The 13,673-nt window shown below is 40.2% G+C and overlaps 1 protein-coding gene across 1 annotated transcript; it reads right to left on the bottom strand.

Annotated features, from left to right (window-relative positions):
* Positions 1–7,006: 7,006 nt before the first annotated feature.
* ube2v2 (ubiquitin-conjugating enzyme E2 variant 2) lies at positions 7,007–12,923 on the bottom strand. The gene is made up of 4 exons (XM_049598824.1): positions 12,806–12,923; positions 7,795–7,943; positions 7,559–7,684; positions 7,007–7,390 (listed from the first exon to the last, which is right to left on the bottom strand). The coding sequence occupies exons 1-4, from the start codon at positions 12,843–12,845 to the stop codon at positions 7,244–7,246; spliced, it is 462 nt and encodes a 153-aa protein (XP_049454781.1). The 5' UTR covers positions 12,846–12,923; the 3' UTR covers positions 7,007–7,243.
* Positions 12,924–13,673: the final 750 nt, after the last annotated feature.

The following is a 13,673-nucleotide window of genomic DNA, read 5'->3' as shown; positions in this document are numbered from 1 at the left end:
CTGAAAAGCTTTTCCCAGAGCTCCTTGCTATCTGTAGCTATAAGGAGAATTACTGCAACATTGTCCCAAATCTTATAAAATAACAAAGAAAAGCAGCCTTGTCATTAATAATTTTAAAGCAAAGACGGTTTTCTGTCCTTGTATTTGTCAGGAAGAAGTCTGAGAACCGCAGAGACAAAACATTCAACAAACTTGTATTGATATCCTCCCTTCCCAAGTGACTTCTTTGGCCTCAGTAAATGAGCAAAAGAGCTGAATTTCTGCCTCCTCTGGCGTTTGCTGACTGTGAACAGCAGCTTTCTCAATATTAATAATAATATTACCGATGGCACCACTGAAAGAAAGGGATTAGTGCTCATACTGCTGAATGAGAAGTCACCGCTTGGCTGGTATACATGTGGGATTTGACTTGACTTTTCTTTAAACACAGCAAATGGGAAGCCAAAAATCTTTTTCATTTAAGAGCAATTAAGTGGATCCCAGAATCACTGGCTCCAGCACGCCGCCGAGGCTTTTTTTTTTTTCTCCTGGTTTTATTACCCATTTCCTCTCCCTTGCGCCAGCAGAAGGAATGCTCACTTTTCTCTCACAAAGCCACATTTCCAACGCCAGAATCACACAGGGACCACCATGATTAAGTGCAAGCCAGTGCTTCCCTAAACATGTGAGACATTATAGACCCCCCTCCTCCTCCTCAAAACACTGGAGAAGTGTTGTGTTCCAACATTTATGTGAAGTAATTAAAAACATCCACCAGTAATTTAATAGTTCTCACCAAGTAGAGACATGAAGTCTACACAGTTTTTTCACTCTGTATAAATAACCTGGAATGCAGTGAGTACACAGACAGACGATTTGCTCATTTTTTTTCTCTTCCTGCTCTTTGCAACATTTTGTAAGAAGCCCTGTTCTGTGTCGCTTTGACCCGAGACAAGGTTGTGCAGTTACAAGCGACACGCTGACTTTTAAATTCATGTTGCAGATAGCGTGATCCATACATCAAACGCTGACAGCAGATTCATATCAAAGCTTTCCTATAACTTGAGACTGTCATTCTGCGCGTCTTGCAGTCTAACATCAGTGAGCATGAAAATGACCTCAAGCGCTCGCTGCAGCAGCGTATCCGAATGTGGATGGCTCTGTGAAGTGCATGTCAATAGCCCAGAGAGCCGGCAGTGCAACAGACATGTGGTTCCAATCTGTCTCTTTTCTCACAGTGAGAGGAGGCCATTCATTTATCTCACTGTAAATACAGCACTAAAACACTCAGCAGACGCACTGTTTTCAAAGCCCCCAAAAGACTGTCCGTGTGTGTAATTAGCTTAAGCAAACAGTGTTATCGTTACTGATTTTTTTTTTTAATAATACATGGATAAAATATTAAGGAGTACCTCATCCTCTGCCCCACTTTCATTTTCTTAAATTCTATGAATCATTTGGATCAAAACAAGATAAAGTGAACCGGTGCTGTCCCACATGATCAGATCTGTTTCTACCAAATCCTCTGTTAGTTATCTTGGATGTCTGTTAGACAGTAATCTGGGTGGAGAAAGCACAACTCTAACGACCCTGGGGAAGGTGAACGACTGAACAATTCTTGAGGGGAGCTAAGAAAATCTAATAATTGACATAGGACGTTGAAGACTGGTAAGACCCAATTTTGCTTGCTTCTCAACACCTAAAGCTGCACTAATCAACATGTTTTATTAATTAATAACTATGTTAAATGTGAATAAACTAAGTGTGTTGAACCCAGAGAGAGGAAGCTACATTTTCCAACAGCTGTACAGAGCTTAGTTTGAGCTGCAGCAAAATAGCTCTGATCAACCTGCCGTCTACAACCCTCTCAGCAACATACGGCAGGCAGACACAGTTTGTGGTTAGCTGGTGAACATAGTGGAGCATTTAGCAGCTAAAGAGCCACATGTTTCCTTCAGGAGCTGGTTGTGACCAAAACAGAGCTAATAAAGAATGAATACTGGACCTACATCAGCCCGGTGGCCAGAAATGGGACTCCAAATAGAGCGACAACCTCAGAGGGGTGAAAGATGAAGCCATCGCCAAAGTGCCTCGGACTGCAGTTCCTCAAATGGCCACTTGAGGCTGACGACAGAGGCAAGTCTACCCCCATAGACCCTCCATGTTAAAATGTCCAACTTTACCGCAGAGATAACCATCTTTAAAGCCTGGTACAAAAAACTGTTTTTGTTTCTATGTCCGCGTTCGTTATTAAGGCTAAAAGTTAAGCAAATTTGAAGGCGTTGATTTACAGGCTGTCTACGAGGCATCGCAATCTCTGGCTCCTTAACAAAGCAAGATGGCGACAACCAAAATGCCAAACTTGAGGCTTTCACACGGGAGTCCACAAACCAGTGGGTGACATCACCGTCGCTACATCCATCATTTCATACAGTCTATACTCAAAATTAGTGCTCATGTTGCTCCATGTCTGCTGGATATTATATTGACAACTGTTTGCTTGATGAACTTTATAAAGTCATACTAATATCGTGATGTTGTGTGATTAGAGCCTGTCACAAGCGATCTATTAATGCAAGTTTAAAGGCCAACTACACATCACTCCAAACAACATAGTCAGAGGAGGTGCTGAGTTTAAATCCGAGAGCACATGTTAGCAAACAGTGATACCAACAGCTCGGATGGCTTCCAAGGGTATGTATATAATATATGTATTTGGAATTGACCTTTTCCAATATGCATTTTCTTTTCACAACACGACACAAACACCACAATCAACAGCTGGCATCGGACAGTAATATAACATTAAAACTCAGGTTGACAATATTTTCAGTGTCTAACAATGTTATGTTTTGCAGACGTTGAGTTTTTTTCTCCAAACCTTAAAACTAAAAGTAGTTATTCTACATCAAGATAACGTTAACATGAGATATTTGGAAGACGTTGGATGTTGGTTACCTTACAGCACAAGTTAACCAACAAAATATCAGCGTCGTCTATTGTCCTTATCTTTACGTCAAATTAACGTTAGCATTAGATATTTGGTCACACGACGTCACAACCTAAATTAAACCAAATGTCGTCTAGCGCCCCCGGTGGCCAGCTGGGACAGCTCGACAAAATACAACACAAAGCAGAAAGAACACCGCTCAGCACTCTGAGGGAGGGGAGGGAAAGGTTCAGGGAAACTATAATGTTTAAATACAAAATTTTGTTTTAAGTAGAAGCAGAAATGCTTCCAGAATTTAAGCCAATACATATCTTTACTGAGCCCTGTGTGGAGTATTTGAGTCTTTCAAGCCTGAGATGCTGGTTACCAAAAATAGAGCAGTAAAATTACAGTTCAGTGAAGCACATCATATTTAACAGCAGAGTATCTTGCAGACCTGTATCTTGTATGATTGTGGGGAATTCATGCCCATCAAACTAAAGACTTAGTTCGTACCACAATTTTAAAAATAGATTGTCACATTCTGGTTCACGGGAAACGATTAATAATTTGTATGTCGCTTTTTTATCATTAATTTTGGGGTGTTCAAATTAGAGTGATATTATTGCTGCCAGCATCTTTCCTATCCTTACACAAATACATACCAAAAAGGAAACTTGTGCGTTGGCCTTTATGTCAGCTAAATATTTTGACATATTCAGTTTTATTTCTAATCTGAAGCCACAGACTATACGAGCTCTCCTCTCTGTAAAACCAGAAATGGAAGTTCTGACAAGGACTTAAAGAATGGCAACAAATGTGGTTTCTCAGGAAGACAGACACATTCTCCCTTTAGTGGCCATAAAGAAGACAAAGCTTTTTACAGTATCAACAGACGCAAGGCGTGACCTTTTGCCCCAAAGGGCCAAAAGGTGAGAGCTCTGGGAGCAGAGGCCTGGTTCCAGCAGTCTGCCGGCAGACGAGACGTATGTCCTCCGCACCGCATTCCTTCCCATCTTAGATCACTGAACAGCTCTCTCCGGCTTTCTGCCTTCAGTCCCTTCCAACCCAAAGCAATATAAGTCTTTATTTTTGCCCGGATGGCACCTTATAAAGGAACCAAAATAAACCGGGTGGTACAAGAGTAATAAGCTCAGCGAGCTTCCAGTGCGGCTTCAGCTGGAGCTTTTGTGCAGGTGCATGAGTTTGAAATTCAGATTAGTCTGATGGGGCTGGAGGTTAAATAGTCAAGGAAGGATTTCCTACTTCCATTCAAATGAGATTCTCAAAAAAAAGAGAAGCCATCGTGAGAAAAGGTTCAGAGAAGTCTGCTCTGGAAATACATGTGGTGAATAAAGGAATAAGCCCTATGTAACCTGCGGCTGTGCCTTTTATATTTGGGGATGACTGTGCTGCTGAGTGAACTGGCTGCAACACAAGCCACTTCTGATTTCATATTCATGACTTCCGAGAGGAGTGGGGGAAAAATAAACAAAACAACCAGCAAGTAAGGAGGGTATAGCTGATGGAAGCAAGGCCCATATACTAACTGTCACATCCAGAAAGTCAGATCTCATCTTGCTCAGAGTACTGAGGAAGAGCGAGGTCATCCTCCGCAGCAAACACTGACTCATCTCACACCCACACGCAAGCACACAATTTGAAATAAGAAATCTTGCTTGCACTCAGAGATCTAATGGCTTCATAGTACAAACGCTGCTTTAGTTATCGAGCAATGTGCACAACCTCAATAGCCCCGTGAGGACACACAGGGACACCAGCTAAGAGCCTTTGGAACAGTGGCCTACAAACGGCCGGGCTCTACTTCCCTAAAGCAAACTGCAAAACACGTCACTTTTCTAAAGGAATAATGACAGCATGAACACATGGAGCCTGGAAGCATCACAGTGGCCCTGCCTTTTCAGACAAGTCATGTCCTCTAAACAGAAGCCCCTTCACACAGCCCTGCCAAGGACATACATGAGTGTAGAGCGCCCTCTAGGGGACGGGACTCTGAGCTGATTGGACAAGAGCAGTCAAGCATACCAGTGCAACCAGACACATCAAAGCTCACCCTATGCAAATGTAGCTTGAAAATAGAAATAGTTAACAAATGTGACTTTTGATATGCAAATGCTGCACAAATTCACAATCCAAGCATGTTTTCTTTCTGTTTATATGTCTTTTCTCATGCAAATGTATCATTTATATTCATATAAAGTGAAACACTGAGACAAGATGCCTTTGTGGTTCATCTTTTATGCGAGTCAGCTGTCTTGAGATTAAGTAAACAGTATGTGACCCCGGTAAAGATCTTTTTTCAGGGGGCATTTTTGAATCATCAGAAAAGGCCGAGTTCTTGCCATGCCGCAGTGACAAGTGTTGCGGTGCAGAGTCAATGTGGCCCACAGACGTGTGTTCATCTCAGCCCGGAGACAAGACAAGCTGCCCGGAGCCGGGCTCTGCTGCAGCGAGGGAGATATATGTCCAGGAGGTCACGCAGGTCGAACGTGGAAGCCACCGCAGTTCATCATTTTTAGATGTCACACACTGTCTTGGAGCCTTGAATGCTTTTGAGGATAGAGTTGTGCTTGTTTACAAAGAGGGCCAAGCAGCTTTCAAAATTCATCATCCATCATAAAAGGTACCTGATATATTACGTCAGTGTCACAAGCTCTGGATGGAAGACAAAAAAATGAAATGCCAATCGGATGTTTTGACTGATGGTACATCAGCGTATTGCGGCTGGACCATCAAATATTAATCCTTCCAAAATAAGTTGAGTCTGGTGCCAGTGGATAATGAGAATGTAAATTGCCAGAAATCCCCCCAGAATACACTATTAACCCTCCCTCACAGACCCAACTACTTTCCCAGGCCATCACCGGAACAAAGAATGTTGTCGTGCTCAATTTTCCTGGTAAATAGGGTTTTAAAAATTTACATTCAAAGACGCTTCCGCAACTTAATGTTTAGCAACAAACAATTATTCTAAACAGATAAACAAACCGAGTGTACTAAATACAGAAGATTACACCATCTGCACTGAATTCCCTTTAAATGCCCATTTGGTTAATTAAACTTTGTGAATAATCAAACAGCTGAAAAGCAACAAAAGGTCACATTCTCAGAGGGAACAGTACCCCGGCTTCTCACTCCCACACTGGATATCTACTACCAAATACTGTGCAGCGTTCACGGACTAAAAAAAGAAGAATGCACAGCATAACAAGGTTTGGATTGTCGATCAATCATAGAGGAACAGGCTTGTTCGTCTAATAAATACACCACTTAAATGAGAACTACAGTGTAAAATAAATGGCATTTTGATTATATTATTCTAATGAGCACAAGTCACATATCAAATATCCGCAGTGTGTTGTCACCCGGCAGTTTCATTAACCTGGTTTCCATTACATGGCCCAACAGGGACAGTGAGAGCTCCCTCTCAACATAATGCATGGCTCACGCATGCAGTTGCCAAGAGAAGTCAACTTGTCATCTGAGGCCCTCTTGTGTGGAAAAGTGGCAAATGTTGGTGCGGCTGGGGGAGTCAAATAAAACTTAAACCTTTGAGTTTGTTTTTTGTATTGTTTTTTTTTTTTTTTTTTTTCGCAGACAGTGATTTTAATTTCAGAAAATCACAAGTTCATACACCTGCCATTTTCACTAGAAGTTAAATGCAAGGGTTTCAGAACAGAACAGGCTTCAACGTCTGTTACATGTCAAAGAGCTGCAGAACAGAAACATATTGGTATCGTGTCAAATACAGATATATATATATTTATATATATATATTTATAAAAAAAATCTTTCTTACCTTGTGACACTACTTTTAGACTACAGCCACAGCTCAGTATTTAGTCAACTGCATGATATTTTTAATGAACCTGCTAAATTTGACTAACAAACTCAAAAATGTGGCTTCTCTTTGACTAGGTATTAGTTACAGAACATGCCTTCATACACACATCTTGCCGTTTACTTCTGTGATCAGTCATTTGAACTTAAAACTACTGGGGCTCTTGTACAGCCTCTGCGTGGCATCATGCTTCCCTCTTCGAGCCCACTCAAGCTGGAACACGTCGAACATAAAAGTCATTGTCAAAGTAACTTTATTAAAGGCGGGTAACTGTGGTCTTGTAGTCTTTTAACTATCTATTCAGTGCTTGACTGCAGGGACATTTTCTTTTTGAATGAGCTATGTAATAAGAAAGTCCAATCTTGCTCTTGCAGACGATACTGTTGATGTGTGAAGTGAGCCTCTTGATGATTTTACACGATATTTCTAAGAGAGTAAGGTTTAAGACAGAGGGTCGAAACAATCCATTGCGATTAAGTGCTGTAGGTTTGTCCTTCTGGTGGTTGTGGAAGCTTCATATTATCTTTGGACATCATTAGACGCCTTAACTCTTGAAGAACAATTTTAATGCTATAAGAATTCTGCCATTTTGCTAAACATGGTATGCTACGTGAATCCACCTGTGAGAGGAGACAAAACAGAAAACAGCGAATCAGTCATTGTGACAGGGCGGCTGACAGTGAGTTATCACATCTGAGCGTCGTGAAACTGCAACGTGAAAGAATTCCTGAGTGATAAGACTGAGCAGCGGTCATACATAACCTTGTCAGACTTGTGATGACACTTACCATCCCGTTGGAATTATTTATCCCATTCATGCTAATTTTTGTTACAAATCTAACAGTCGGGGCTGCCTCTGGGTATCTAGGTCCACATTCCAGTTTCAGACTGTATATCCTGTTCTCATAATTGGTCTGAAAAAGAAACAAAGACGATGCAATTAACAAATTAACACTGATCACAGCGTCTGTAATAGTTGACAGTGTCTGCACTGGAATCCTCAGGCTGAGTTTGCTCTGCTTACTCTTGCTGGTCCAATGATCATGCCTGTCCACCGTGTGAGAGTCATGTCTTCGTCATCCTCGAGGCCCCAGCTGACTGTGCCGTCGCCTTCGCCCTTCTGCCCTTCTTCAAGCTCCTCCAACAAGCGAAAATTGCGTGGAACTCTAACTCCTGAAATAATGATTAAAAACAAAGAGTCTGAATTACATCAATTTACAAGGTGTTTGCAGGATTTATACATACATTACAAAAGTACTGCCTCTCGATTGTCACTTGTGGCCCACTGGAAGCGTGTGGGTGTGTATTTATCTGCAAAGACTCTGCCCTCTCTGCCTGTATTTTGTTATTATTTTGCTATGTTAATGACGTTCCTGGGCACAGCGAGCAGGCGATGTCAGGACTTTATAAAAAGATAGCGACCAGGTGTCGAGAGGAAGAGGAAATTACGAAAATTGCAGACACAGCACTGAAGAAAATGCAAATATAGCAATGCTAAATGCCGAGCGGACATTTTTTGCTGCCGATATTGTTAGCAAATGGTAGGCGACAATTCTTGCGTAGTTTAAAATAGGGCCCGACCGATTTATCGGCCGCTTATAGCCATTAGAGAATCATCGGCAATCGGCCAAAAGTTGGCCGATTGACGCTGATGTTAACGCTTATATTTTCATCACTAATAAAATGCAGGGAATATGGTGTTTTACTTAGAAATGATGTCCTTGTGTTAGTTTTTGCACTATAACCTACCTCTGTTAAATTGGCAATAATAAGAAGAACTCTGGTACTGTGAACATACATGTCAATGTCTTAATTCATATAGACTTTGCATGATTATTTTATTTCCCAGAGGTTTACTGCCTTTTTGCACATCATATTTTTGATTTGTTTTGTGTTCAAATTGTTCATATGCTGCTTGTTCCACACAATTTCTGATAACAAAAGTACCTGAAAATAGTAAAATGTTCTTCCTTGAATTTATATCTTTGTAACGAGTGTTTGAACTATATTTAAGCCATCAAAAGCAGGTATTTCGGGGGTTTTTAAATTGAAAAACGTAAAAATTTAATCGGCCGATATATCTTTTTTTTTTTTTTTTTAAATTCCATAATATCGGAATCGACCCCAAAAAATCCATATCAGTCAGGCCCTAGTTTAAAACATATGTCTGATATTGTATATTTTTCTTACTGTTGACACATTCCACAAAAAGACCAAAACCAACTATTAACTGACCCTAACAACAAGTGTTGTGTGGAGCCAAAGCCTGATAAACTGGTGGCTTCTAACTCTGCACCATAGACCTCCATTGTTGTTTAAAAATATATAGATATGTTAAAAACATCAGTGAGCCACATTGTGGATGACATTGATGGTTCCAGTTCAAACGTGAGGACTTTTACACATCTGAAATTGTATTATTACTGTGACGGGCACTATCTTTTCCTATTTTGACTTTCTATAGACCAAAAGTTTCATTGATTAAAGGAAAAAGTGATTTGCAGATGAATCAATACAGTAAATAAAGCTGTAACTACTTAATTAATTAATTGTCGCATTAAATTATCAAGGAAAAATGTCAAATATTCTGTGGTATATTCTACAAATCCTGCTTCTCTGATGTGAGAGATTATCTGTTATATCTTTTTAATTTAGACTGATAAAACAATTTTATGACAAAATTGTGACATTGAGAAGTTATGACAGAATGTTTTTGTAATTCATTAACAATCATCAGCTCCAGACCTAGTTGTAAACATTTACTCGCAGCCATAAATAGTTTTAAATTGACAGTCTTCCTCTGAAATAGAGCCGCCACATCATTATCAAAGTGTTTTGTCACTGTCGGTGCTCCAACTGTGCATCCTTTCGTGAACGCTGATGCAGACACTCATTCCTCTTTCCGATCATAAAAAAGCAATGCATTCAAATGAGTGAGAGTGTTAAACGTGTGCAAGACGAGACTGGTTGATACAAGAAATGACTCAATAGATTGATGCGCGACACACACGTGGCCACAGCGCACATCACATCCTGCTCTACCTGCTGTGGAGCTGCATCTAATTTGATACCTTTGTTCACAGGACATTTATTTAGGATATCTGATGCTGGTGAACATTTAAGGCTAATATAAAAAGTGCATTCTTGTCAACTGTTTGGAAACAGTCATGCGATTTGGAGCACATGCAATCTATACTGCAGGTTTTTTATAAACGATTCAAACATCTAGTCGTCTTATGGTCAACATTTTAACAGCTGACTTGATAAGTAACATCATTCAAAACCAGTCAGTCAGAGCGCGAAGCTACTGGGAAAATGTTCTCAGAAGACAGTTCAGATGTTGGCATTAAACACACAGTCTGACAAGCACTCACAGCGATGTAAATGATGAACCACTTACAGCTCATGACTGGAGGAGTGGTAGAGGTTGAGGGGACAGCACTTAAGTAAAACTACTGCTATTCATAATCACGTTGAAGATAAATTCACAGAAGGGGAAGTGAAAGGAGCGTTTTAAGAAGGCCCCGTGACTGAGGCAGAGGACACGGTGAAAATTCAAATTTTGCCTTCCGTCATCGAACCATTGGTTTTACCTCCAATCTCACACGACATTCATCAGAGAAAGCTTTCACAAACCTCTTTTTAAAATCAATATTTCACATCTGGTGTGCAGTGGCCACAATGAAGGATTGACTCTTAAGTGGCTCTCAACAAAAAGTTGTCCCAAGATTTCAGTCCGTTATCAACATTAAAACACCAGTAAAGGGAGCAATGTTAGCAGCTAATTTTAGCTCACCACAGCAGTACTGCTATCAGCATATATGTCAGCTGCTAAGTAACAAGAAACTGCAGTACAGAAATGCTTAGGATACTTAGGCCACATCTATCTAACAATCGGCCTGTTAACATGATCAGTTAGCCTGCTCATCAGTTTCTCAGCTAATCAAATAATTGTGTGGCCTATAATAAGGTCCAAAAACAGTGATGAATTTCCTAGAGCCCAAAATAACATCGGCAAATTGCTTTTTTGTGCGAAACCCAAATACAAATTGTCTTAATGTGATGTAAGACAGAAAAAGCAGCTCACATTTGAGAAGCTGGAACCCTCAAATGTGCTGTGTTTTTGCTTTACAAATGACAATCACTTGATCGACATAAAAACACTTGCCAATTTATTTTCTGTCCATGAACTAATCATTCATAACGATATCAAAATGTCCAGTAAAGTTTGCTATTAAATATCGTACTGCTAGTGTAGTGTGGTGCGTAGTGTTTTTCAAGTGGTCTTGGTTCTTTAATAATCAAATTTTAGAGGATCCTTATTCTAATCACTTTTTAAACTTGCAAATATCTATACTGGTATAAAAGTGAAGTAGCTGCACATTTCAAGGAAATTAATATCTCACAGAATCAAGTTGCTGATCTTGTGTGTATCAATTAATGTGCAAATTTGCTTTGTAGAGGCCACTACTGCCCTACACAATAAAAACCAGTGTGGTCAGGATCAGCCTCAGTCTGTGCCTCTCATGTATGTTCATTACTGACTGGTTTAATTTTCATTTTCCTCCATTACTGTGGTTGTCCTAGCCTTTCCTGTCCTCTTTGGGTCATTAAAATTGTTATTAATAGAAATGTAATGCTGATTTTCCTGCAAAAATATCTGAAATAAATGCAAATGACGTTCAATGGGGACAAAGTATTAATTTTTCAATCGAAGTAGTAACACAAAAGAGACAGAGATTTGGGGTATGTCGGGAATATTAGCATAATACTGACAGTCTCAAAGCACAAGGTGCAGGTTAGATTTACTAAAAATCTAAATAATAATCACATTAAAAGAGATATGATTGTTTTTTAAGGTGTCTCTATGCTCCTGAATCAGCAGCAGGTCGCGCCAACTTAATCTAAGGTAACAGTTTCGTTTATGAAGTTACTTCCCGTTAAAACTATTTGTAATTACATACCGGTGTGGTATAGCTAAACTGACACAGAAGAAACTCATTTAACCCTAATAAAAAATTGAATCTTATCAATTTTTGTTATTCATTAATTATCAAAGAGTTTATTTATATTTATATAAGTTTGACAACAACGCTTCCTGCTGACTGCTAAAGCAGGCACCGGCTCCGACTACTTGCTGAAACAAAGTGTGCCAACTACAGCGAAGCGTTTCAACAATCTGCTTCCTCTCCATACCCTTCACTCGACAATGGGCAAACCTCTACCTTATTTAAAGACCACTGCTTATTTCCTGCATCTATGCCTAGAGTTTAACAGTGGAAACCATATTAAAATTTGATAATAACGCTGGCAAGTGAAGTGCTGATCAAAGCAGCAGCAGCAGCAGCAGGACTGGTCCCTTCATTAAAATGTTACCGTTATGTTGTTGCTATATGAGGTGTGTCACAGGGAAGCTATCAAAATTTCCACGTTAAAATTGTCGCTGTTAAAATTATTGCAGCTTAACGGCTGTCGGGCCTCTCAAATGACTTCAGCTCCGAGAGATGATGAGAATAATTACGTTTATTATGATCAATAAGTAGCTAGTAGCATGACGGGATCAAGACTGCCTCGCGGTGTTGGAATATTCTAGTGGCTAGATTAGCTTAGCTAGCTAGCACTGTCTGCGGTTGTTTACAATCCCCATTTTAACACAAATTTACACACCTTATTAAACCTCTATATCGCGTTATATAATATGTGGGGTTTTCCTTTATAACACACAAAACAAATTCTTCCTATTTGGATGCTTATTTCTAACACCTTGAGCTATTTTAGCTAACTCACGGGGCAAGCTATCCGCTCGCGTACGCTACGTTAGCCAACAGAGTGGCTCCGTGAAATAGATGGCACCCGTGAAGATCATGGCTCTACCGAGAGCAGATATATAAATGAACCGGCGACAATTAAGAGCGATTTTATCAAACACACGTAAGTTAGCAAGTTGCCACGTTAGGTGGCTGAGATGACAGCGCGGCCGCGGCTTCGCCCACACTTTGTGTCGCTGTGGATGTTTAGTTTGAAGGCACACAAACCTGAGGTCGCCATCTTCTTCAGCCGAGTCCAGAAGCACATAGAGCTGTGACATCACAGCCGTTGGAACCGACGGCAACAGCACACCGGTAGATAACGGGACTGCAAGCTGCCGTGTTCACACACACACACACACACACACACACACACACACTGGTTACTCTTCTGTCAGGGTCAGTCTGAAATACAGTAATTCAACTACTGTCAACTTGAGCTGACTTTTAGCCTTTTGAACCCTGATGTTTCCATTAAATGTCCATTAAAGCAGCACGTGACTGACCTGATGCAGTCTGTACAGAGAAGACAAAACACACTCAGGGATCCAGGGACAGTTTATTTTGTCTTTATCATACTTTTATCTTTATCTGTTTTATACCAACTGCGGTCATTATTTCCATATTTATCCCCATTAGTTTCGCCAGTCTCTTCCTACAACACCTAAATATAGGTTTGGTGTTTCTCTTCACATGCCCCACCAGCTATTTAAATGTTTTTAGGTAGGCCTACATGCCTATTATGAACAAAAATCTTAATGCAACGCTTTTGTTTTTGCTCCCAGTTTTCACAGGTTTAAATTTGAGATCTATGACTTTTTTACAATTTTTTTTTTTGCTCCCATTTTTCATAGATTTGTGTTAAAGATCGAAGACTTGTTTTGTGCAAACAAAAGACTTGATTTTCTTAAAATGTTGTGCTCAAATCTGTTGTTAGTGAGCACTTCTCATTTTCCAAGACAATCCATGCACCTGACAGATGTGGCGTACCGGCGTGCTGATTAAACAGCATCATGACAGTAAAAGTGTTTGATCACTCAACACAATGCAACAGGTGTGGCAAATTTTGAAGGAGTGTGTCATTGGCTTGCTGACT

Source organism: Epinephelus fuscoguttatus, linkage group LG15 (assembly GCF_011397635.1).
Source record: "Epinephelus fuscoguttatus linkage group LG15, E.fuscoguttatus.final_Chr_v1".
In the NCBI taxonomy this organism is placed as follows: Eukaryota; Metazoa; Chordata; class Actinopteri; order Perciformes; family Serranidae; genus Epinephelus; species Epinephelus fuscoguttatus.
The sequence above is the reverse complement of the archived record's forward strand: the minus strand, read 5'-3'. Positions and strand labels throughout refer to the sequence as shown.

Excerpts from the sequence above, each read along its gene's own strand:
- ube2v2 (XM_049598824.1), bottom strand. The coding sequence starts at position 12,845 with ATGTGCTTCTGGACTCGGCTGAAGAAGATGGCGACCTCAG. Across the intron at positions 7,944-12,805 it reads GAAGAAGATGGCGACCTCAG|GAGTTAGAGTTCCACGCAAT; the intron begins GTTTGTGTGCCT and ends TCATTATTTCAG. Across the intron at positions 7,391-7,558 it reads TAAATAATTCCAACGGGATG|GTGGATTCACGTAGCATACC; the intron begins GTAAGTGTCATC and ends CTCCTCTCACAG.